This window comes from Gopherus evgoodei, chromosome 2 (genome assembly GCF_007399415.2).
Source record: "Gopherus evgoodei ecotype Sinaloan lineage chromosome 2, rGopEvg1_v1.p, whole genome shotgun sequence".
Taxonomy (NCBI): Eukaryota; Metazoa; Chordata; order Testudines; family Testudinidae; genus Gopherus; species Gopherus evgoodei.
The window spans coordinates 35,623,862-35,648,816 of record NC_044323.1 but is presented as its reverse complement, the minus strand read 5'-3'; the positions used below and the strand labels follow the sequence as shown (position 1 = coordinate 35,648,816).

Here is a 24,955-nt window from a genome sequence, read left to right as displayed (position 1 = left end):
TGGGGGTGGCGGGGCTCTGGCTGCTATTTAAAGGACCGGGGTGGCAGAGGAAGCTGGAGCCCTGGCCCTTTAAATAGCTCCCGGAGACCCTCACTACCCCAGGGCTCTGGAGGCTATTTAAAGGCCCGGAGCTCCAGCCGGGAGAGCGGGGCCACAGGGCTTGTCACACTCCGGCCGGGGCTCCAGCCAGGAGAGCGGGGCCATGGGGCTTGCTGCGCTCCGGCCGGGGCTCCGGCCGGGAGAGCAGGGCTGCGGGGCTTGCCGCACTCCGGCTGGAACTCCAGCCGGGAGAGCGGGGCTTGCCGCGCTCCGGCCGGGGCTCCAGCCAGGAAAGCGGGGCCACGGGGCTTGCCGCGCTCCAGCCGGGGCTCCAGCCAGAAGAGCGGGGCTTGCCGCGCTCCAGCTGGGGCTCCAGCCGGGAGAGCGGGGCTGCGGGGCTTGCTGCGCTCCAGCTGAGGCTCCAGGCAGGAGAGCGGGGCCGCGGGGCTTGCAACACTCCGGCCAGAGCTCCAGTCAGGAAAGCGAGGCTGCGGGGCTTGCTGCGCTCCGGCCGGGGCTCCAGCCAGGAGAGCGGGGCTGCGGGGCTTGCCGCACTCCAGCCGAGGCTACAGCCGGGGCCGCAGGGCTTGCTGGGCTCCAGCCTGTGCTTCACTCAAGGGAGCAGGACCATCCAGAAGACCCCGGAGCAGATCGCAGCCAGGGACCCGGGGTAAGTTAAAAAAAAAAAGTGTTTAAGGCGCAGGGCCCTCTTAGGCGCGAGGCCAGATTCCTGGGAATCGGGCGAATCGGCCTAAAGCCGGACCTGCACACTGCAATCAAGGCATGGGTATACAATGGGTTTATACAGTGGCATTATGATATTTACTGTCTTATTATCTGTTCCTTTCCTAATGGTTACTAACATTCTGTTAGCTTTTCTGACTGCCACTGCACATTGAGCACATGTTTTCAGAGAACTAGCTTCAATGATTCCAAGATGTCTTTCTTCCGTGGTAATAGCCATTTATACCCCCTCTTTTTGTATGTATAGTTGGAATAATGTTTTCCAGTGTGAATTACTTTGCATTTATCAACAATGAATTTCATCTGCCATTTTGTTGCCCAGTCGCCCAGTTTTGTGAGATCCCTTTTGTCACTTTTTACAGTCTGTTTTGGAGTTAACTATCTCAGGTAATTTTGTGTCATCTGCAAATTTTGACACCTCACTGTTTACCCCTTGTTCCAGATCATTTATGAATATGTTGAACAGCACTGGTCACAGTACAGATCCCTGAGGTACATCACTATTTACCTGTCTCCATTCTGAAAATGGACCATCTATTGTTACCCTTTGTTTCCTGTCTTTTGTGCAGTTATTGATCCATGAGAGGACCTTCCCTCTTATCCCATGACTGCTTACGTTGCTTAAGAGCCTTTGATGAGGGACCTTGTCAAAGGCTTTCTGAAAGTCCAATTATACTATATCCACGGAATCACCCTTGTCCACATTTACCTCCTCAAAGAATTTTAGTCGATTTGTGAGACATGATTTCCCTTTACAAAAGCCATGTTGACTCTCCCCCCAAAAATCATGTTCATCTATGTGTCTGATAATTCTGTTTTTACTATAGTTTCAACCAATTTGCCTGATACTGAAGTTAAGCTTACTGGCCTCTAATTTCCAAGATCGCTTGTGGAGCCTATTTAAAAAAAATGGGTCTCACATTAGCTATCTTCCAGTCATCCTGTACAGAAGCTGATTTAAGTGATAGGTTACATACCAGTTAGTAGTTCTGCAGTTTCGTATTTGAGTTCCTCCAGAATACTTGGATGAATACCATCTGTTCTGGTGACTTATTATTGTTTAATTTATCAATTTGTTTCAAAACCTCTAATATGAGTAGGCCCACTGATTTCAGCAATTGTAAGTGTGGAAGCATACAGTCATATATTCCGCTGCAGGAATTTGCATTTCTCATACTTATGTATGAGGGTGTATTCTAATATACACTTGAAAAATAAGCAAACAGCACTTTTAGGATTAGTTATAATTACTTTGGTAAACATATCACAGTAAAAGTTATGTATAATATCAGTAAACCAATTACAGTATAAAATACTAAAGTATTTGTACATAATTTGGTTAAAAGAGTCAAACAGAACATTTCTCAATTCTTTTGTTGCTATTGGGTGTTTGTCCCCCCAAAAAATCATTTTTAGAAAGCTGTCACCCATTACATTATGCACCTTTTCCTTTTTAAGATATATTTTAAGTACTTGTGTCTGTATACCACAAGAGGGGGCAATTGTGAAAGAAGTATCTGATGTGTTGTCTGGCCTCTGTGTAGGGATCGCACTACATGACTGATCGAGGTCCCTTCCAACCCTACATTTCTATGAAAAGCAAACTTACATTTACTATACTTTAGTTAGTAGCTATGGCAAGTTACACTTTTCCATTTATTTGTAAAATATTTATTCAACCTTATGATGTTCCAGTGTTTTATTTACCATTTTAGCTTTTTTACAGCGAATACATTTACATATTTCATAGATTCATAAAGTTCCTCCTTTTATTGAACCCAATAACTTGTGTTTGGCTAAAGCATATCTTCCAGAAAGGAATACAAATCTTGATTTGAAGACATCAGGCTGGGAGAATGCATCACGTTCTTGATGGTTACTTTTACTGTTAAAAACATGTGCCTTATTTCCAACTGGAATTTGTCTGGTTTCAGTTTCCAGCCATGATTCTTGTTATGCCTCACTCTGATAGATTAAAGAGCCCTTTACTACCCAGCTCTTTGATAAACTAAAACAGAATGAGCTCTTTAAAGATATGTTGGCACTGCAGCTACAAACTCGTAGCTGGCCAGTGCCAGCTGACCCAGGCTCACAGGGCTTAGAATAAGGGCCCATTTAATTGTGGTGTACACATTCAGGCTCAGGCTGCAGCTTGAATTCTAGGACCCTGAGTGGTGGAAGGGTCCCAGAGCTTACCTACACCGCAATTAAACAGCCCCTTAGCCAGAGCCACATGGCACAGGCCAGCCAGGAGTGTCTAACTACAGTGTAGACATACCCTAAGACTATCCCTGTAAGGCATTTATTTCAACCCTCAGATAATTTTTGTGGCTCTTTTCTACACCTCTCCAATTCTTCCAATATCGTTTTTTAAATTTGGACACTGGAATGCAGTACACTAGTATCTGTCTCACCAGTACCTTACCCAGAGACAAAATCACCTCCCTACTCCTACTCACCTTTTTACATTTAAGGATCACATTAGCTCATTTTGCCACAGCATTGCACTGGGAGCTCACATTGAGTTGTTTCTTCAGTATGGCCCTTTAATCCTCTTCAGAGTCACTGCTTTCCAGGATACGGTCCTCCATTCTGTAGGTATGGCATTCCTCATTCCTAGATGTACAACTTCGTACTGTATTTGTCTGTATTAAAACACTTTTCTTTGAATGTGCCCAGCTTACCAAGTGATCCAGATCACTATGTATGACCAATCTGTTCTCATTATTTATCACTCTGCCAATCTTTGTGCCATCTATAAATTTTATCAGCAGTAATTTTAGATGTACTTCCAGACCATGATGAAAATGTTGAATCGTGACAGGCTTAATACCAAACCCCAGTAGAAACACCCTGATTTAATCTTGATTTCCCATTGATGACTAATTTTTGAGATTTGTCTGTTAATCAGTTTTTAATCCATTTAACGTGTGCTTCTTTGATATTGTATATTGCCAATTTTATAATCAGAATGTCATGCTGTACATGGTCAAACAAAGTCTATTACATCTATCTACTCAGTTACTTTTAACAACCAAACTTGTAATCTCCTCAAAGAATAAAATCAGGTTTGCTTTACAAGACCTATTTTCCATAAAACCATGTTGACAGGCACTCATCATATTCCTATACTTTCATTATTTATTTATTGAATCCCATATCTACTTTTCCATTATTCTGCCCAGGGCTGATGTCACGGTAACCTGCCTATAGCTAGCTGGGTGACTGGGTCATCCCACTTGCCTCTTTTGAATATTGGCACAACATTAGCACTTTTCCAGTCTTCTAGTATCTCCCCAGTATTCCAAAATTTATTAGAAATTAACATCAATGGGCTAGAGACCTCCTCAGCCAGCTCTTTTGGGACTTCTGGGTACCAGTTACTTGGGCCTACTGATTTAAAAGTATCTAACCCTAGCAGAATTTGTTTAAGATCTAATTTGGTTAATATTGGACTGGAAAGTACTTCATTACCCTCTTCTGATACAAGCACATCATCCTGCAGAACAGAAATATTGATTGATTACTTCTGCCTTTTCTGCATCGCCATTAATAGTTTTTATCATATCCACCTAGTAACAGGCCTGTGCCACTGCTAGTATTTCTTTTGTTGGAAATATACTTAAAAAAACCCCTCCCTATTGTCCTTAGCCCTGGTAGCCATGGATTTTTCTGTAGTATCTTTAGTTTCCCTTTTCAATTTTCTAGACCTCAAAACATCTAATGTACATTAATTGATACCTATTTATTCTTTTTCCATTTTTTAAATTCTAATTGCTGCCTTCACCTCATCACTGAACCAGGATCAGCTTTTAGCTATAGTTATCCTCTTTCTTGGTTGATGAACTGTGGCTTTTTGGCCATCTAATAAATTCCTCTTGAGGAACTCTTCATTTACCCTTTTCTGTCTAAATTTTTCCTCCCAGTCAATTTCACTCATGTTTTCTCAGCTTTGGGAAATTAGCCCTTTTGATGCATTAAATATATATAAAACTGGTTGGGACGGTCCTTTGTTTGCCCATACTGAATGCAATCAGGTCACGATTACTGGTCTCATCTTGTAGCTTATCCTGTTCTCCAGTGGTGTGTAACAGATCTCCCAACATCTCTTCCTGGGTTTTGTCAGCACATTGATCCATATGCATTCAAGATTCTGTGGTTCTGAGTTATCAATAATTCTAAAACAAACAAGGGTGTCTTTAATGGAGTGTTCTCCCCCTCCACCGTTTTCACCCACTCTATCCTTCCTAAATAGGTTATAAACCAGTGATTTTAACATTGCAGTCATGCAACTCATCCCACCAGATTTCAGTAATGCCAATTATATCAAATTTCTTTGCATCAGTGAGAATTTTTCTAACAGCTTTTGCCTGATACTCAGATTCCATTGATACATAAACAGTTGAAAAATTTCTTAACTTAAAATCCTTTGCCACTTCAGTTCAATTTGTTTGTGACACAATGTATTTGAGTTTGTCCCACACTGGCCTTCTTAGCATTCTTCCCTTGTATTGCTAGTTAATGTCATCCTGGATACTCCAGCTAGTCTCCAGATGAGATTATTAGCCCCCATATTATAGTGCAGGCCATCCTAGCTCACCCCCCTGGCTATTAGGCACGGCACCACAGGTGAGCCCTGCCTTGATTTCCCCTCACCCGGCATATAAACATGTCCAAGAAGGCATTCAGATACTGAAGAGCACCCTCTTCAGAGGGTCTTGTTTATTTAAAAAAAAAAAGGTACAACACTAAACATAAGCAAACCTCCACCCCAGCATCTTAGCCTCAGAAAGACCCGGTCTCCCAGCTATCTGTTCCTACCTCAGTCTACTGCTGACCTCTGTCCAGGCCCTTTACCTGCAAGGTTCTCTTCACTCTAGTGTCTGCCCCCTAGAGTCAAGTCTCTTGCCTCTACCTGAGTAGAGTCCTTCCCCAGAGCCGTGGTCAACAGAGAACTGTCAGCTACAGCTCTTCCCCAGGGCAGCACACAGTTGCTGGCAGGCTGGGCTGCTGACCACTGTTTGGAGAATCCTTTTGCTGAGCCTTTCCCCACACCATCCTAAATGCCTGCCTTCTGCAGATCTCCCTTTAGGAACCTCTTATCCCTCCAAGCACCTCCTAGGTTCCCTGCTCTGGTGGTCCCACAAGGGAGTTCCCGGTCTCCAAGAGTGCTCCCTCTAGGCTCCTTGCTTTGGGGAACTCCCCAGAGAACTCCTCTCCTAAGGAGCTTCCTGTCTTTTTGGGAATGCTTTTTCTAACTAGTCTTGAATAACCTTTGCATTAGGTTCCTGGTGCTCGTTTACTGCTTAACCATTTAGCAGCCAGTTAGGCAGTCAGTTACTCACAGGCAGTCACAGATAGACTGGGCCGTGACTTGTCTTAAAGGTCCAATCACAATGTGTCACCCCTTATCTGTGAGAGACAGGTCATCCTGTTCACATAGCTCCCTCTTCCACTGGAATGTGGCCCACTGTTCCACAAAATGAAAACCATCAGCTTCACACCAGTTGTGCAGCCCATGGTTCGCTTCCAGTACTTTCTGGCTTTTGCCTTCTGTCACTTGTGTGACTGGAAGGAGCTCTTAAATGATCATTTGACCTTTCCTCTTCTTCAGCTCTCTTCCAAGATTCCTGAAGTCTTCTGTAATCTGCGTAGTACCATGTGATGCTGTATCATTGGTTCCAACATGTATTATCACGAGTGAAAACTGGCATCTCGTATTTTTGCTCTAGAGAGACATCACACTGTCCTATTATCCTTGTGCCCTTTGCTGAATTATCTGTCCACTCTTCTTAATATGGAGTCGCTAATGTCTAAGGTTCAGATTTTATCAGGGATATTTTTGATAAAAATCACGGACAGTGAACAAATATTCATGGAAGCCCATGCTCTGTTTGTGATTTTTACTAAAAATATCCCTTTTTACTAAAAATGAGGAGGGAGGAGGATCCAGCACCCATAGCAGCTGGGGACTTTGGGGTCCCCTTGTCCTCTCCCCCAGTAGCTGGGAACTGCGATGGGTTCCGCACCACGGCTGAGCAGTGGCAAGGTCTCCATGCCACCTGCCAGGGCTGAGCAGCTGCAGAGAGAGCCCCCCGCCTCCTGCCAGACAGCTGTGGAAGTGGGCGGGGAGCATGCCGCCATTAGGCTGCTTCCGGAAGATCCCCTTGCCACCAGCTGCACAGCTGTGGGGGCCCCCACTGCCCACAGGGAGTGGGAGCTCTGGGATCCCCTCACTGCCTGCTGCAGCTGTGGGGGATCCCCCCGCCACCCTTGGTGGCTGAGAGCTGTGGGGTGCCCCCCCTGCCCTCAGTGGCTGGGAGCTGCAGGGTCCCCCTGCTGCCCAGGGGTTAGGAGGTGCTGGGGGCACACCACCAGCAGTGGCTGAAAGCTGCGTAGCCTCCCAGCTGACAGCTCCAGCCCTGGGGCAGAAAATGTCACAGAGGTCAAGCGATGCTTGGGACGGGCAAGAAGGGTCACATGTCCCTCACCAGATGCCTGCAGGGGCATTCATCAGGGAACCACAGCAGCGAAAGGAGCAGATCGTGAGGCCGCCACTCCCAGGAGCCAGCGCCCCATGCCAACACCTCCCCGGCACGGCTGTACTGGTACCACCCCCAGTCCCCACCCCAGACAGGAGCCACCGCTACATAGAAGGTCTGAGAGCAGTAAAGCCACGCTGGAAGAGCTGCTGCCCAGTGGCTCCACATTGTGCTCCTTTCACCACTGCGGTTCCTAGCAAAGCAGGAGGACAGAGTCCCCTCCAAGTAATGTGGGATGGGGAGCGAATGGGGAGAGCACAGAGCCCCCACGCTGGGGGCAGGGTGTGGAGGAATCACGTGGGGGCTCACATGCCTCCCCCCTTTAGCTGGTGCCCCCCTTTGTGTCCCTCCTATGAGTCGCCCATTCCTATTATGGCTGAAGAACCTCTCTTGGTAACAACCTGCTTCAGACAGTAAGGACACCCATTAGGTATGTCCCCTGCAGATTTCTGTTTCATTTCTCCAGAGACAGGTCCCTTGGTCCCTGACTCACTGGGTATCTCAAAACAATTCAATACTTCTACCTAAATTGACTGCCTCCTGGTTCTTGCCCCCCTATTTGTGACAATCTGAATCTTCATCTTCTACTATCTCTAGTTCCCTTATCAATGATCCTTCCCTGTGTGGTGTCTGTGGCAACAATTTCAGAATACGGCTGTTAAAGAAATCTTTATTTTCTAAAATGCTATGCAGTGTTGAAATGTCCACTTCCAGACCATGTTATTTTCTCCTCCAATATGTCCAACTTGCACTTCATGCACCAGAAATTTCTTCAGTCTTTCAGCAGAAAGGGAGATAAAGTACATCCAAAGCAAGTCTCAACTGTTGTCCCCCAATCATCCATTTCCACTACCTGGTATAGAGCTGGACCTGAGAACAACACTCCCTCCTGCAAACTCCTCTGTTTGACACTCTTGTTTGTCCACTGAGGAATTCAGTTGGCAACTGACATATAATAAATCCTGCTGCTTCACTCCACTCCCACAGTGACAGAGAAGGATTAATCACTCAGAGACTACAAAGAAAACAAGCAAACAGGCCTCTCCCATCTGGGCTGTTCAAGGCCCAAAACTCCAGCCACAGGTAATAGTAATGAGGGATTTGATCATTAGAAATACAGATAGCTGGGTCTGTGATGACTGGGAGAAATGCATGCAGAATTGCTTGCCAGGTGCAAAAGTGGCAGATCTCTCAAGACATCTACATGCATCTGACGAAGTGGGTATTCATCCACGAAAGCTCATGCTCCAGTACGTCTGTTAGTCTACAACAGGGGTAGGCAACCTATGGCACGGGTACCAAAGGCGGCACATGAGCTGATTTTCTGTGGCACTCACTCTGCCTGGGTCCTGGCCACCAGTCCAGGGGGTTCTGCATTTTAATTTAATTTTAAATGAAGTTTCTTAAACATTTTAAAAACCTTATTTTCTTGACATACAACAATAGTTTAGTTATATATTATAGACTTATAGAAAGAGATCTTCTAAAAACATTAACATGTATGACTGGCATGCAAAACCTTCAATTAGAGTGAATAAATGAAGACTCGGCACAGCACTTCTGAAAGGTTGCCGACCCCTGATAAACACTGTTATACGAGACACATGGCAGAAATGTCTACACTGCAATTTTATAGCCTTGCAGCTTGAGCCTGACCCAAGTCAGCTGACCTGAGCTCTGAGACTCAGTGCCACAGGTTTTTTATTGCAGTGTATACATACCCAAAGAAGTGCATTTAGGAAATGGGATTAGTGGATAAAGTGTGTGGATGCTAACTGTTGGTGATATATAAATAACATTGCCTTTTTTCCCTTGCTAGTGCAAGCTGTTCCTCAGTGCCTCCTTAGTGCATTTTATTCTCCACTGCCTACTGTATTTTGTAGGTCAAATTTTTAAAATTCTCATGTTCCAAACCTGTAAATAAATGTGAACTGATCTGTAAAGCTACTACTCTCTCCCCTTTCAAGTCCCTTTTCAAGACTCACTTCTGCCACAATTCCTATATGAAATCATCCAACACTGACGGCTAGACATAGAGGAACTTGGGGAAAGTTGGAAATGTTATGTAAAGCCTCCGCTCAAATGTGATTGTAAGATCTGTAACTTGTATCATTAAGTTCTGCAACCTTTTTGTAACTTCAGTTATTGTTAGCATAGTCTTCTAAGTTTTGCAACCTTTGCAAGCTCTGTAACCTTTTCCAGTTACCACTTGTATGAACTTCCAAGCTGTTTAATATCTCATCACACAATAAGAGAGAGAGTGTGAACAAGGGAGTGTATGTGGGACTGGGCAGAGAGGAACTGCAAGGAGAAAGGAGCCCAGAGTCAGGAGCCAGGTGTGTCTAATATAATCTGTCCTGAGAAGGCAATCACAGGGTGCTGTAAAGAAAAGAAGAACCTGGTATGCATGAAAGGAACTGGTCTGGGAATGCTTCTCGGTGATGGACACAGAAGGAAAACTCAGTGTACATGACAGGAGCCACCCAGTTCCAGCCAAAGGAAGCAGCCATGCACGCAAGCAGCTGCTGCTTCTTGACCTGCCCAGCAGCCTGGATTTGTGACCGCAGGCAGACATACCAGATCTAACATGCTTTGGCTTCTCGGCCTCCATGCTGTCTCCAGTAACTCTCCGCCTGTGTAAGTGTGTGGGTGTATGAAGGTATGAATGCAGTGAATGTGTGCGTGTATGAATAAGCTCCATCTCTTTTCTATCTGACCTAACAGCGGCATTGTAATAAAACTAATACAAGTGTGAGCCTGGGTTGGTTTTTAGGGGAACAGAAGTAACAGATACTTATTTACATATTTGCATAAAAACATATGAAATAACAACTTCCACTAATGTACAATAATGGGGTCACTTCCAATAGTTTATTACACCACAGTGTTTGTTTTTCCCAGAAAGTTCACTTTTCAGAACGTGCCTGTGCACCAGTAAGTCTGGAGCAGTGGTCTTTTCTTTGGTTATTTCTTAAATTTCTAATCACCTGTGATTACTTACTGTTAAATTGTCACTGAGGCAAGGATTTCTTTCTTTAAATACTTAATTCATATGAGGCAAGACTCTCCCCTTTGGTGGGCTATTCTCCTTGATTCAGTTTAAATAAGGAAACTGTTCATTGTTTTTTTTCCCCCCTGAAGTGGTCAACTTCTGTGGCACTTTTTATTAGTTTTTAATTAAATCTGGAAAAAATCAGGTTAGGAGTATTTTTATTTCCTCCAGCAGTTTCAGAAGATTTTTCTGACCAGAGATCTTCTTTCAGAAATTATTATTACATGTTTTATATTGCAAATGCACTAAGGGGCCTCACTGATCTAGGCACTGCACAAAAACCGTACAAACATACTGTCTCTGCCCTGAAAAAGATTTACTATCTCCCAATCACCCTAACAACAGGAGAAACATTTAAAGAAAAAATTCCAGGAGGATACATCTTCAAAACAAACTTCCTATTGAAACAACTTTGGTCTTTTTCCACTTGCGTTTTAATTTGCTGTTTGAACAGGTTTTCTAGCTGGTTTCCTATACTCTTATAATGAGACTAGGAAATGCTACTACAGTAAATAAACATGTTCAAAGAATAAATTCATGATTTTTTACAAAAAACCTACCATTTTTGTATCTTCACTTTCCTGATATTCTTGTAATTCTGCTTCTAATTTTTGAATTTTAGACTCTTTCTCCTGGAGTGTCTTAATCAAAACCTGCCAGCTGGCTGCTAATGAGGAATCTGCATCTTCCTGTATGCGATAATTTTTCTGTTACAAGAGAAGATCCTCTAGTGAGATATGCTAGTTATATAAAATCACACAGTACTTTTTCTTAAAGAAATTACAGAATTCCAGGATACTTTTGTTGTAACTTAATGACACTATTATTAAACATTAAGTTCTGTAGTCCAGTTGAATGTGATTAGCTTTTTCATTAGAATAACATTTAACTGCATTTCAAGTACAGAAACAAAATGGCATTTACAGAATAATCATGCAAGAAAATGCATATAAAGTAAAACATACAGAAAAGATGGATGAGACACTGGCAGATCAGGTGCCAGCTCATGCCAAGGCCACTGGGCCTCACTGGACACTGACAAATGCATAACTGGAAACCAGTCTGGCTTGCCTGTGTGTTAGCGTTGTTAAAATATATATTAGAGTTTTAAGAATGTGATTAGACTTTATGGAATGCTTGTAGGATGCTGCATGTATTAATCATACTTATAATATTTGTATGTCATGTTATAAGGTAGTGTTTAAGTGTCTGTTCTGTAACTATAAAAATGCTTAAGACTGTAAGCCCTGACAGTAAAGGGAGAAGCACTATCAAGCATGAAATACTAGTTTACCAAAAGAGGTGTTATCTCCTCCCCAACAAAAAGGTCTACACACAAGCCAAGCTGTTGTGGAACAGCAGTGGATAAAAGACCCAGTTGAGTGCTTTCCCCACCCCTCTGAAGAGGGTACACACACAAGCCATTGCTGGGGGAAAGTAATAAAAATCCCTGTTAAGGAAAAATTATTATCCTTATGCTGCTTGAACTCTGAGAGGCGATGATTTCTAAGCATAAGCAAAGGGTCCCCAGTGGTTTAGCCTGGATTAGACCTAAAGGACATATAAAGCTTGCATATTAAAGCAGCTATCATCTTTTGGAACATAAGATAGTATCGTGTCTTTAACCTTGTAAACAACATTTCTTCTTCCCAATTAATAAATCTTGAATTAGTATTATAGGATTAGCTACAGGCATTGTCTTTGGCTTGTGATCTGAGGCACAGTTGACCTGGGGTATGTGACTAGTCCTTTGGGACTGGGAATAACTGGAATATTGCTGTGATTTTTGGCAAAGGGGATCATATATCACAAAGGCAGGTTTGCATGGGAGGCAAGACAGAACAGAGTGCCAAAGGGGAACGTTATTCCATATTAAGATTTATAGTTCTTTAAGAGTTCACACTTATTAATTGGTTACTGAAATCTAATTACAGAACATACAACCAGTTTGGGGTTTATGCCATGTTCCTTGACAGTCTGCCCCGAGGTTGGCATTCATGCTCATGAGCCACTCCAGATAACTTGACAACACACACAATGAATACATCCTATATATTTTAATATATCTCTAACGTGAGAAATGTACAGTTAATGTGACATTCAATTTAATTTTGCACTGTTATCATAGAATCATAGGACTGGAAGGGAGCTTGAGAGCTGATCTAGTCCAGTCCCCTGCACTCATGGCAGAACTAAGTATTATCTAGATCAGCGGTTTTCAAACTGCAAGTTGCGACCCAGTACTGTGTTGCAGAATGTAAGGAACTGGGTCGCGGTGGCTCTGGTCAGCACCACTGACCAGGCCGTTAAAAGTCCCATCGGTGGTGCTGCCCGGCTAAGACAGGCTAGTGTCTACCTGTACCCATACCACGCTGTGCCCTGGAAGCATCCAGCAGCGGATTCGGCTTCTAGGCAGGGGAGGAACAGGGCTCTGTACGCTGCCCCTGCCCCGAGCACTAGCTCTGCACGCCCATTGGATGGTTTCTGGCCAATGGGAGCTGGGGTGGGTGATGCCTGTGGGCGAGAGCTGTGCGGAGCCACTTACATGCCTCTGCCTAGGAGCCAGACTTGCTGCTGGCCACTTCCAGGGCTCAGTGCAGTCCATGGTGCCAGAACAGGCGGGAAGCCTGCCTCTGCACCCCGGCTGCACCACTGACCGAGAGCCACCAGAGGTAAGGCCATGCCTCAACCCCATGCCCCAATCCCTGCCCCAGCCCTGAGGCCCCCTCCCGCATCTCAACACCTCATTCTTGGCCCCACCCCAGAGCCTGCACCCCCAGCCCAGAACACTGAGTCTTCTCTTTTCCAGACTAAACATACCCAATCTTTTCAATCTTCCCCCACAGGGCATGTTTTCTAGACCTTGAACCATTTTTGTTGCTCATTGCATTAACAAACCTCTGAGAGCCAGAAGCCATGAGGTGAAGACAGGGGTGGATTACTCCAACTGCCCTGTTCCATACTCACTGTTTCTGCTGCAAGGATACTGGCGACTGTCAGAGACAGGATACCAGGCTAGATGGACTATTGGTCTGACCCAGTATTGTAGTTCTTATATCCTTAATTTTTCACATTAAGGAGAATAAAGGGCAAAACAGTCTCTTCTCTAATATACTTTAATCTGCTTTGTAAACTTAAAGTGGAATTTAATGACAACAAAATAATAATATTCATCATTAAGGCTGCATGTCTGTCACAGAGGTCATGGATTCTGGGACTTTCCATGATCTCCGTGACTTCTGCAGCAGCTGGTGCTGGCTCAGGGGCTGCCTGAGCTGGGCAGCCCCTGGGCCAGCAGCAGCAATTTGGGTGTGTGAGAGGGGGCCCAAGCCTGGGGTTGCGCTTACCTGGGGAGGGGCTTCCCCAGTTCCTACTGGCGTATCCATGCAGCTCCTACGTGGAGGGGTCAGGGGGCTCCGTACACTGCTCATGGCTGCAGGTGCCATTCCCGCAGCTCCCATTGGCTGCGGTTCCCGGCCAATGGGAGCTGCAGAGCTGGCACTTGTGACGGGAGCAGCACGTGGAGCCCCCCCAGCTGCCCTTCCCCCTAGGAGCTACTGGTACATGTGGAGCCAAGTAGGGAGCCTGTCAGCCATGCCACTCCCCACCCCCAGCACCAGCTGGGGTCCCAGGCCACCCCCAGTACACATGGCACCCCTGGACTGCCCTCCCAGAGCACCCACTGCCCCCCCCGGCCCAAGTTTTAGAGTATATAGTAAAATTCATGGACAAGTCATGGGCCACGAATTTTTGTTTACTGCCCATGACCAGTCCATGACTTTTAATCACAGGTATTTTTAGTAAAACATAGCCTTATTCATTATCATATGTGGTTCACCAGTAGTGCTACAAGCTGCAGAGTATAAAGTGCTATTATAGCAAAAGGTAGTTATTTTTGTTTCTTGAAGAAATTTAAAACAGTTATTTTTAAAGCGTTTCTTCCTGTTGTATATACCGGGAGATACATTTTAATGCAATATATGGCTCAAGTGTAGGGGGTAGTGCCTGAAGTCCAGTAATTTAGAATAAATTTTATTTTTTAAAATCAATTAAAAAAAAAAAGTTAAAAAAAAAAAGTTACATGTTTCCAGGTTTTCTTGGGGAACATATACATGTTTAATTTCTTTGGGTCCAGAGAAAATAGTTTAAAAAAATGAGGCTAATAGCAGCACATCTCCCTCCAGAAGCTGTAGATGAGAGGAAAAAGACAAGCTGTAGAAAAGATTAGCAATTCCAATTTTTCTTCTGAAGTGGGGGGAGGGATTCAATACAAAGAGATCACACATATCACACATCTATGAACAATGTTTAGCTCTGTACCTTAACTTGCTTCTTGTAAATGTATTAAATGTATGCATTCCTTCTAAGGCCTGATTCATTCTATCTTGGAATAGAGTTGCAATATGTTTTTGCTATATTTTCTTATCTATAAAAATCACAGTTTCTTTTTTCAAAATATGATACTACTGTGTGACACAAACCGTACCAAATTTCCTTTTTATGGGATGTAATGTTAAAGGATTAAATGGGTGTTTGAAATATATTTCATTGGATCAGTTTTCCTGATGGAAAATTGTAAATTTGAGGCAAAAAAAAATCGAAATTTTCCTGCAGAAAATTTCATTTTTTTACAGAAAATGCATTTTCCATTGGAAAACCATTCAGATGTAGAATTCCCAACCACCTCTAATATTTATTGTCAATTTGTCCCAAATTGGAATATTTTGATTTGTTGAAATGAACTAAAATGCTTTGTTTCAAGTCACTTCAACATTAAACTGCATTATCCTAGCACAGGGGTTGGCAACCTTTCAGAAGCGGTGTGCCGAGTCTTCATTTATTCACTCTAATTTAAGGTTTCACGTGCCAGTAATACATTTTAATGTTTTTAGAAGGTCTCTTTTAATATAAAACTAAACTATTGTTGTATGTAAAGTAAATAAGATTTTTTTAAATATTTAAAAAGCTTCATTTAAAATTAAATTAAAATGCAGAGACCCACAGACCGGTGGCCGAGACCCAGGCAGTGTGGGTGCCACTGAAAATCAGCTCAAGTGCCACCTTTGGCACATGTGCCATAGGTTGCCTACCCCTGTCCTAGCATGTGTGCATTGTCTTATGGGAGCTGTAGTTCCAGCCCTTATTGCCTCCTATGGGCCAGGCTCCCTAGCCTGATTACATCTTCCAAAATGCACCCAGTCATAGAACTCCCATGATGCACCATGCAGCTCAATCCCAGACTTGCATAATGGGAGACAGTCTTGCCAAGGAGACTGACCCCTAGGGCAGGATAGGGGCTTAAACTACAAACTCCCATAAGACAATGTGCACATCCTAGGGAAATGCAGTTTAATATGAAATTACTCAAAATGAAAAATTTGGGGGCATTTAAACAAACCAAAATGAAACATTTCAATTTTGGGAATGTTAAAATATTTTGTTTTGATCAAAAAATATCAAAACAAAATATTCTGACATTTCCAAAGTGTATTTTTTTAATTTCTATTTTGCAAAGAATTTCAAAATTTTGACTTTTTGTCCCAATTTGGGACAAATACAAAATTTATAATGTTGGAATTTCCTGCAGGACAGAAATTCCATTTTCTGACCAGCTCTAATAAATACCTTAGCTTGTATACAATAAAAATTTCCATAGTTTGGAATTTTGTTCCTTTACATTTTAGATTTTTTTAAAATAAACATTTTTCTCCTGATTTAAAAAAAAATTATACTGAAATATATCTTTTATTGCCTATTTTTTCTAGATAGAATTGATTCCTCTTGAAGACTATGGAATATCCAACAGACTAAAGAGAGAGGATATTTTACACTGGCTGAAATCCTAGCCTTCATTGAAGACAATGGCAAAATTCCCATTAAATGCAATGGGGCCCAGATTTCACCCACTGTATTTTACATTTGTTTTATTTCTTCACTGTGTATTTGTATTCCCTGGCATTGGAGGGTGGGTATACATCCTCTTGTGTATCTGGTCCATTGTGCAAAATGAGGACCATAGATGAAAGCCTGACCCCACTGAAGTTAACCAAAAAAAACCCCAAAACCTCTCATTTGACTTCAATATGCACAGAAATTCACCACTGATCCTCCAGTTGACGGCATGCAAGGGGATTGCTGTGCCCACACAAAGCCCAACAGTACTGGGCCTGAAAGATTTCCCAACAGAGGTAACCTGTGAATTACTGTTCATTTTTGTTCCAACTTGATTTCAACCTCCAACTACGCAGGTGGGAAGGCACTCCCTTTTTGGGTTGGAAAAATTAAGCCATCTTTTGTTTTGTGCAAGTGTCAAATTTCACAAAAACTTCTTCCTGTTGCCATAAAAAAACCAAAAAAAAAATCTTAAAATGGGTAAAAAAGTTTAATTATGTTTATTAAAGACTAGAGGTTGGAATTTCTATGGAAACACTTGTGCTAGATGTAAAGAAGGCAGGCTATTCATTTTAAGAAAGAGGGAGATTTGTCCATTTTTTCAGATCCATTGTAATAGTCTGCACCAGATAATCTATATTTAGTTCCTCGATAATTTTCACATTGGAGAATATTTTATCAATATCCTAATTGAGTGCCTAAGCCCTGTTCCCTACAGAACAGCTTCTTTGTCAACATAAACTTTAGCACAATTTTCAATCATTGATAACTTCAGTAATATTCTACCAATTTTGTTTTCTAATTGGATTATTGACATGTTCTTCAATGAGGATTATTAAAGATTCAAGCTGCAAAATTCAGCCATTTAAAACTTAAGCATTTGTATGGGAAAACATATTTTTCTTATCCTCAAAAGCATCTGAAAAGGATCTTGTTCAAATCTTAAACGAAAACAAACAACAACAAAAAGATTCTCCTTTGATCAAAGACCAAGCAGAAAAGATATCAATCCAGAATTTTCTTTTCAGAAAATTCTGAAATGTGAAGACAATGGTTTATCATCAAAACTGTTCTGCAACCTTCACTACACAATTTACTACCAAATACTATATTTTAAGCATAAGTGCTTGATTAATACATTAATCCTGAACTTTCTGTTTCTAATTGTGAACACTGAATCTCACTAAGATAAGCAATAAGCTGAGATGAAAGTAGATCTGATCAGTTAATCATGAAGAGAAATTATACATCTTCACATCTCACTAATTAAGGGAAAAATGCAAATTAATAATGTTTTTCAAACTTGAATGACAGTAACCAGACTATGTACATTGTACAAATACTAAAGATTTTCAGCTTTGAATTGATTTGATGTGTGTAATCAAGCAATCATAGATTAACAGAAAGCAACAAAAATAATATGAGTCAGAGATCTGGGAAAATGTCAGGTAGTCAGAAAAGTGAAGGCTAACGGAGGCAAGAAATGCAGAAAGTTTCATACCTGATAACGCCCACGGGTTTGAATTTTGTCTAGAATGCTCAGAAATGCAATTTCTTTTGCTTTAAAGTTTAAATATAAAAAGAACTAAGAATATAATTACTACAAAATGACATTAAACACTTTCATCATATCTGGACATAAAGAGACAATTTTTCTTTCAAAACACCACCACCACCAAATGGAACATGACCAGACATCAAATATTTAAAGACATCGATGTTCTGGCAATATTCCAAAAATAACCTAGTTGTGCCAATTAAACCTGCTCTGAAGTTGGAGTGGAGGGAATTTTTAAAAGAAATCAGTAAGGTAGTGCTAACGACCTGTGAAATTGAAATTATATGGTCACATTTTTGCTATTGTTACTGATAAACAATTCAAATATTAAAATCAACACTTAAATTCTAAATGTACAACTATTTTAATGCTAGCTATGCAATAAATGTAATTTTATGAAGAATGCTCAACGGTGGCTGTCGGCCAACATTTTAGTAGGATTTTAACTCATGTTAGCTGTGCATTTACTCATTTTAGTGTCAGTCCTACGGTGAGGACTTCCTTGGTATACTTCATGGATAACAAAATCTTGTAACTCTGTTACTTCTGATAGCCTGTGTAATACTGTTTTAACATGCTGGATTGTCACATGACAACATGAGGGACAATCACATTATTTCTAGGACTGTTGATTAATTGCAGTTAACTCAAAAAAATTAATTGCGATTAAAAAAATTAATCAATTAATCACATTTTCAATCACTGTTGTCATGTTAAACAATAAAATGCCAATTGAAATGCATTAAATATTTTGGATGTTTTCTACATTTTCATATATTATTGTATTCTGTCCTGTAATTGAAAACAAAATATATATTATTTTTAACAAGTATTTGCACTGTAAAAATGATAAACAAAAGAAATAGTATTTTTCAGTTCACCTCATACAAGTACTATAGTGCAATCTCTTTGTCATGAAAGTGGAACTTACAAATGTAGATTTTTTTTTTATTATTTAACTGCACTCAGAACTAAAACGTAAAACTTCAGAGCCTACACATCCACTCAGTCCTATCTCTTGTTCAGCAAATCGCTAAGACAAACAAATTTGTTTACATTTACAGGAGATAATGCTGCCCTCTTCTTATTTACAATGTCAACAGAAAGTGAGAAATGGTATTTGCATGGCACTTTCGTGCCCAAAATTGCAAGGTATTTACGTGCCAGGTATGCTAAACGTTTATATGCCCCTTCATGCTTCAGCCACCATTCCAGAGGACATGCTTCCACACTGAGGACGCTCATTAAAAAAATGTGTTAATTAAATTTGTGACGGAATTCCTTGAGAGAGAATTGTATGTCCCCTGTTCTGTTTTACCCACATTCTGCCAAATAGTTCATGTTATTTTGGTCTTGGATGATGACCCAGCACGTTGCTTGTTTTAAGAACACTTTCACTGCAGATTTCACAAAACACAAAGAAGGCATTAATGTGAGATTTCTAAAGATAGCTACATCAGTCAACCCAAGGTTTAAGAATTTGAAGTGCTTTCCAAAATCTGAGAGGGATGAGGTGTGGAGCATGCTTTCAGAAGTCTTAAAAGAGAAACACTCTTATATGGAAACTACAGAACCCAAACCATCAAAAGAGAAAAATCAGCCTTCTGCTGGTGGCATCTGACTCAGATAATGAAAATGAACATGCGTCAGTCCACTCTGCTTTGGATTGTTATCGAGCAGAACCCATCATCAGCATGGACATGTTCCCTGGAATGGTGGTTGAAACATGAAGGGACATATGAATCTTTAGCATATCTGGCACAAATACAGACGCTCCCCGGGTTACGCAAACCCAACTTACGGAAATCCGCACTTAGAGAAAAAGTTCTGTAGCTTTTTTTTTTTGGCATAATTGTCGGAAATACGTTCCTGATTTACGCAAAATTTAACTAAACGCAAGCATTCCAGAATGGAACACTTGCAAATGTCAAGGAGCTTCTGTACTTTGCGACACTGGCTACAAAATTGCCATGAGAATGCCTATTCTCGCTTTCAGGTGACATTGTAAACAAGAAGCGGGCAGCCTTATCTCCTGCAAGTGTAAACAAACTTGTCTGTCTGGGCGCCTCACGGAACAAGATGAAGGACTGAATGCACTTGCAGACTCTACAATTTTACATTGTTTTATTTTTAAATGCAGGTTTTTTTGTATATAATTCTACATTTGTAAATTAAACTTTCATGATAAAGAGATTGCACTACAGTACTTATATTAGGTAAACTGAAAAATACTATTTCTTTTGTTTTTCTACAGTGCATATAGATAAAAAATAAATATAAAATGAGCATAGTACACTTTGTAGTCTATGTAATAATTAAAATATATATATTTGAAAATGTATAAAATATTTAATAAATGGTATTCTATTATTGTTTAACAGTGACAAATCACGATTCATTTTTTTAATCGCTTGACAGCCGTAATTATTACCCAGTAGGTGGTAGTTAAATGTAACTCTTGCTCTTTGACATAGGGTATGTCTACACTATGAAATTATGGCGAATTTATAGAAGTCAATTTTTTAGGAAGCAATTTTATACAGTCGACTGTGTGTGTCCCTACTAAGCACATTAAGTCGGCGGAGTGCATCCAAAGTACCATGGCTAGAATCAACTTCTGGAGCGTTGAACTGCGGGTAGCTATCCCACAGTTCCCGCAGTCTCCGCCACCCATTGGAATTCTGGGTTGAGCTCGCAATGCCTGATGGGGCAAAAACATTGTCACGGGTGGTTTGGGGGTACATGTCATCATTCGCTCCTCCCTCCATGAAAGCAACAGCAGACAATCATTTTGTGCCTTTTTTTCGTGCGGGTGTCATATTGCTTTCAGCAGACGGTGCAGTAGGACTGCTAACCATCATCATTGAACGACCGCTTCCACTGCCACTCTGCTCTCCTGGTGCCATGAATCCACCTTGCAGGTCCTCTCGTCGTTCAGAATAAATATCTATTCTTGTAGCATCTGCCTCTATATGACCATCGTCACCTGCTGCTTCCGCTGCCACTCTCCTCTCCTGCTCTCCTGGTGCCATGAATCCACCTCGCAGGTCCTCTCGTTGTGCAGAATAAATATCTATTCTCATAGCATCCGCCTCGCAGGTCCTCTATATGACCATTGTCATCCGTGGCTTCTGCTACCACTCTGCTCTCCTGTCTCGATCAATAGTGAATTTCTCCATGTCGGCTGTCATGGGCTCCCACTTCCGCTGCAACTCTGCTCTCCTGAATCCACCTTGCAGGTCCTCTCGTCAGTGTCTATAAATATCTATTCTCATTGTATCTCTCTAGAAATATCTATTCTGTCATCCACTGCGTCTGCTGCAACTCTGCTCTCCTGCAGACGCCATACCACAGCAAGCATGGAGCCCACTCAGATCACCATGGCAGTTATCACCGTTGTAAACACCTCACACACTATCCTGCAGTATATGCAGAATCAGAACCTGCAAAAGCAGGCGAGAAGGTGATGGCAGCACAGTGACGAGAGTGATGAGGATATGGACACAGACTTCTCTCAAAGCACGGGCCCTGGCAATGTGGACATCATGGTGGTAATGGGGTAGGTTCGTGCTGTGGAATACCGATTCTGGGCCCAGGAGACAAGCACAGACTGGTGGGACTGCATAGCATTGCAGGTCTGGGATTATTCCCAGTGACTGCGAAACTTTTGTATGCATAAGGGCACTTTCATGGAACTTTGTGACTTGCTTTCCCCTACCCTGAAGTGCCAGAATACCAAGATGAGAGCCACTCTCACAGTTGAGCAGCAGAAACCCAACTAATACCCCCCCACACCATACACAATTCTCTTTTCCAGTAGCCATGAATGCATCCCAAGTCTTCAGGAAAAATTAATCATTAAACATGCTTGCTTTTAAACCATGTATTATATTTACAAAGGTATGCTCACCAGACGCCCTTCTCCGACTTCAAGGTCCGGGAGCCCGCCTTGGGAGGGTATTGGCTCCAGGGTGATAAACAGTTCCTGGCTGTCGGGGAGAACAGTTTCTCCACTTGCTTGCTGTGTGCTATCTTCAACCTCCTCCTCCTCGTCGTCATCTTCGTCCCCAAAATCCTTGCAGGAGTCCATGAACGGGGTGGGGTAGTGGTGGGGGCACTCCCTAGAATTGCATGCAGTTCATCATAGAAGCAGCATGTCTGGAAGTCTGACCCAGAGTGGCCGTTTGCCTCTTTGGTAGGCATGCCTCAGCTCCTTAAGTTTCACGTGGCACTGCTGTGGGTCTGTGTTATAGCCTCTGTCCTTCATACTCTTAGAGAATTTTTCAAATATTTTGGCATTGTTTCTTTTGGAACAGAGTTCAGATAGTACGGATTCGTCTCTCCATACAGTGATCAGATCCAGTACCCCCCGTTCGGTCCATGCAGGAGCTCTTTTGCAATTCTGGGACTCCATGGTCATCTCTGCTGATGAGATCTGCATGGTCACCTGTGCTGATCAGCTTGCCACACTGGCCAAACAGGAAATGAAATTCAAAAGTTCCCGGGGCTTTTCCTGTGTACCTGGCAGGTGCATCTGAGTTGAAAGTGCTGTCCAGAGCAGTCACAATTGAGCACTCTGGGATAGCTCCCAGAGACCAATACCATCGAATTGTGTTCACACTAACCCCAAATTCAACCCGGCGATGTCGATTTCAGTGCTAATCCCCTCGTCGGGGAGGAGTACAGAAATCAATTTTTAAGAGCCCTTTAAGTCGACAAAAATGGCTTCATCGTATGGATGGGTGCAGCGTTAAATCGATCTAAAGCTGCTAAATTTGACCTAAACTTGTATTGTAGACCAGGGCATAGAGTTCCAAAGGATTTGCATTAACTTCTTATAGTGCCACCACTTTTAAAGCACAACTGATCCTTGGTTAGTTTCATCAAAGATTCTTGTGCCCATCATCTCTTTGAAACATATTTTCAGACAGCACAACTGCTGGTACCTCATATTAAGGATTGTTGTTTTTTTAAAAAAAAAATTTAAGCACAGCAGTAAATATGTTCAAAATAAAGATCTGAGACAGAAAACTAAGTATCGCTATAGACACACTCTCTCAGAAGGAACAATTCCCAAAAAAATAGCTATAAGTGCATTTCACTAAAAATGGAGATTCTTTTTCAAATCTCTGTTCAGATAGCCCATAAAATATAGTACTTTAAAGAGGATTCTTTTCAAGCACTTCTAGAAGGAAAGGTTGGAACTGCTTAAAACTGCCATGTTGAAATCACCATTAGGGAAGATTTTATGGCTCTTGTAGAAACTTGAAATATTTTGTACTTGACTTTGTAGCAGTTTCATTTTTCAGATGACGGCTCCTCATGTTATTGTCCAGACATGGTGCAGGAGAGACACAAACTGTCGTTGTTTCTACTCCACCTTAAAATATCCAGGCTGTTGCTAAATTGTGTCACTTCTATCTCTACAACAGCTATCTTTTTCCCACTGCTAAAAATTCCACTAACATAGCTTCCTCCCTCCTGGCTGGATCCCTGATTCTCCACTTGCTTCCCTTTAAGCTATCCAACCCACTGATGCAAACATCTTCTCATGTTCCAAGTTTGTGTCTCCTTTCACATAATATTCAAATGTCTCATTCTCAGGATTTTGGATCTCTGCCTCTCTTTGTGACTGTTCTTCTTTCCTCCTCTTCATTTCCTCTGTTCTACTCTCTGTAAACTCCACTTCCTAAATGACTTGATTTCATTCACAACTGCACAGTTTTCCATGTCCCTCTATATGCCTGGAAGAGTCTTCATCCTCTTGTAACCATATATTCTTCCTCCTCCCCTTTAAACACTTCCTCAAAATTTGCCTTTTCCAGATTGTTTTCCATTACTGTTTGATACGATGCTCCCTGTGCTATGCTATCCACTTGCTGCTATCCACCTGCAGCTGACTATGCTATTTTGTTCATAAATATGTACTAATATACAAAATAAACAATTATAGTTAAAAATATTGTCCTACCCACATCAGTAGGAAAGCAATCATAAAAACAAATTTGAAAATAGTGACATTGTTTTCTGTAATGATGCAAAATCATATTTAAATTTTTTCTTTATCTGCAAATCAAAGTTCAATAATTTCCTGGCAGGAATTATTCTTACTGGTAAAATGACATCTAGGAATTTGTGAAATGAGAATTCTTTTGATCTCTCAGATCTTTAACTATAGTCTCTAGAGGGCAGAAGAATGTCATTTAGGTCAAGGTCTCCCAACCTTTCCAGACTACTGTACCCATTTAAGGAGCCTGATTTGTCATGCATAACCCCAAGTTTCATCTCACAGAAAAACATTGATTTAGGTTACTTATGGTCAGTCACCACTTTGTCTGCAATGACTGTTTGAAAGTGGAATTACAAAATGCACCAAAAGAGACAAGGTTGGTGAGGTGATACTTTTTATTGGAGCAACTTCTGTTGATGAAAGAGACAAGCTTCTTAACTTTGTAGGGTCTTATTCAGGTCTGGGAAAGGTACTCAGAGTATCATAATTAAATACAAGGTGGAACACATTGTTTAGCATAAGTAGTTAATGCATATTGTAAGAAACCATTCAATGTGAAGTGGCCTGTTACACCTCTGCAGTAATAGGACAAAATAAAAGATATTACCTGACTTACCTTGTCTCTCTAATATTTTGGGACCAACACAGCTACAACACTGCAAAATTCACCAGGAAGCTTTTAATTTATCTGCTGCACCACATACAATATTTTCTCCGATTATCAAACTTGTATTATGTAACAGAGCTAGTCATACAGTGGATTTTTCTTTTCATTCACATGCACTGATTTTTCTTTTCTGATCTGTGGTTACAAAGCCAATTTAATAGGCTGTAAAAATGGAAGAATCTGAACTTTATTTATTGGAAGGCACAATATGTTAAAGATTTAAATAATTTTAATTATTTTTTTTAAGATATATTCATTTTGTGAATTTAAGCTAAAGTTGGTTTTCCAAAGATTCCATCCTTTAAGAGGCTACCCTGATTTTCTCAGACCTTTTTCTTCAATCCTCAGAAGCTTGCAGGATTAAGCTCTAACCAACTATTTGGGCCCAATTCTGCATTAGTTGTGTACCTTGAAGTCAATGCAAGGTCAGGCTTTTCAGTAGCAGAGGAAC

General features: G+C 41.6%; 1 protein-coding gene and 1 long non-coding RNA gene across 3 annotated transcripts in view; one reads left to right on the top strand and one right to left on the bottom strand.

Moving 5' to 3' along the window:
• The window catches only part of C2H10orf67 (chromosome 2 C10orf67 homolog), a 123,343-nt gene that overhangs the window by 87,629 nt on the left and 10,759 nt on the right, over positions 1 to 24,955 (bottom strand). Inside the window, exon 5 of one of the 2 annotated variants that reach the window (XM_030550369.1) lies at positions 10,938 to 11,084. The exons of the other annotated variant lie outside the window; for it this stretch is intronic. Within the exon in view, the coding sequence (XP_030406229.1) occupies positions 10,938 to 11,084 (147 nt within the window). The remainder of the gene's footprint in view (positions 1 to 10,937; positions 11,085 to 24,955) is intronic. 2 annotated transcript variants of the gene reach the window in all.
• LOC115645544 lies at positions 589 to 18,369 on the top strand. The gene is made up of 3 exons (XR_003998771.1): positions 589 to 709; positions 11,000 to 11,107; positions 16,143 to 18,369. It is a non-coding gene; the product is annotated as an uncharacterized LOC115645544 (long non-coding RNA).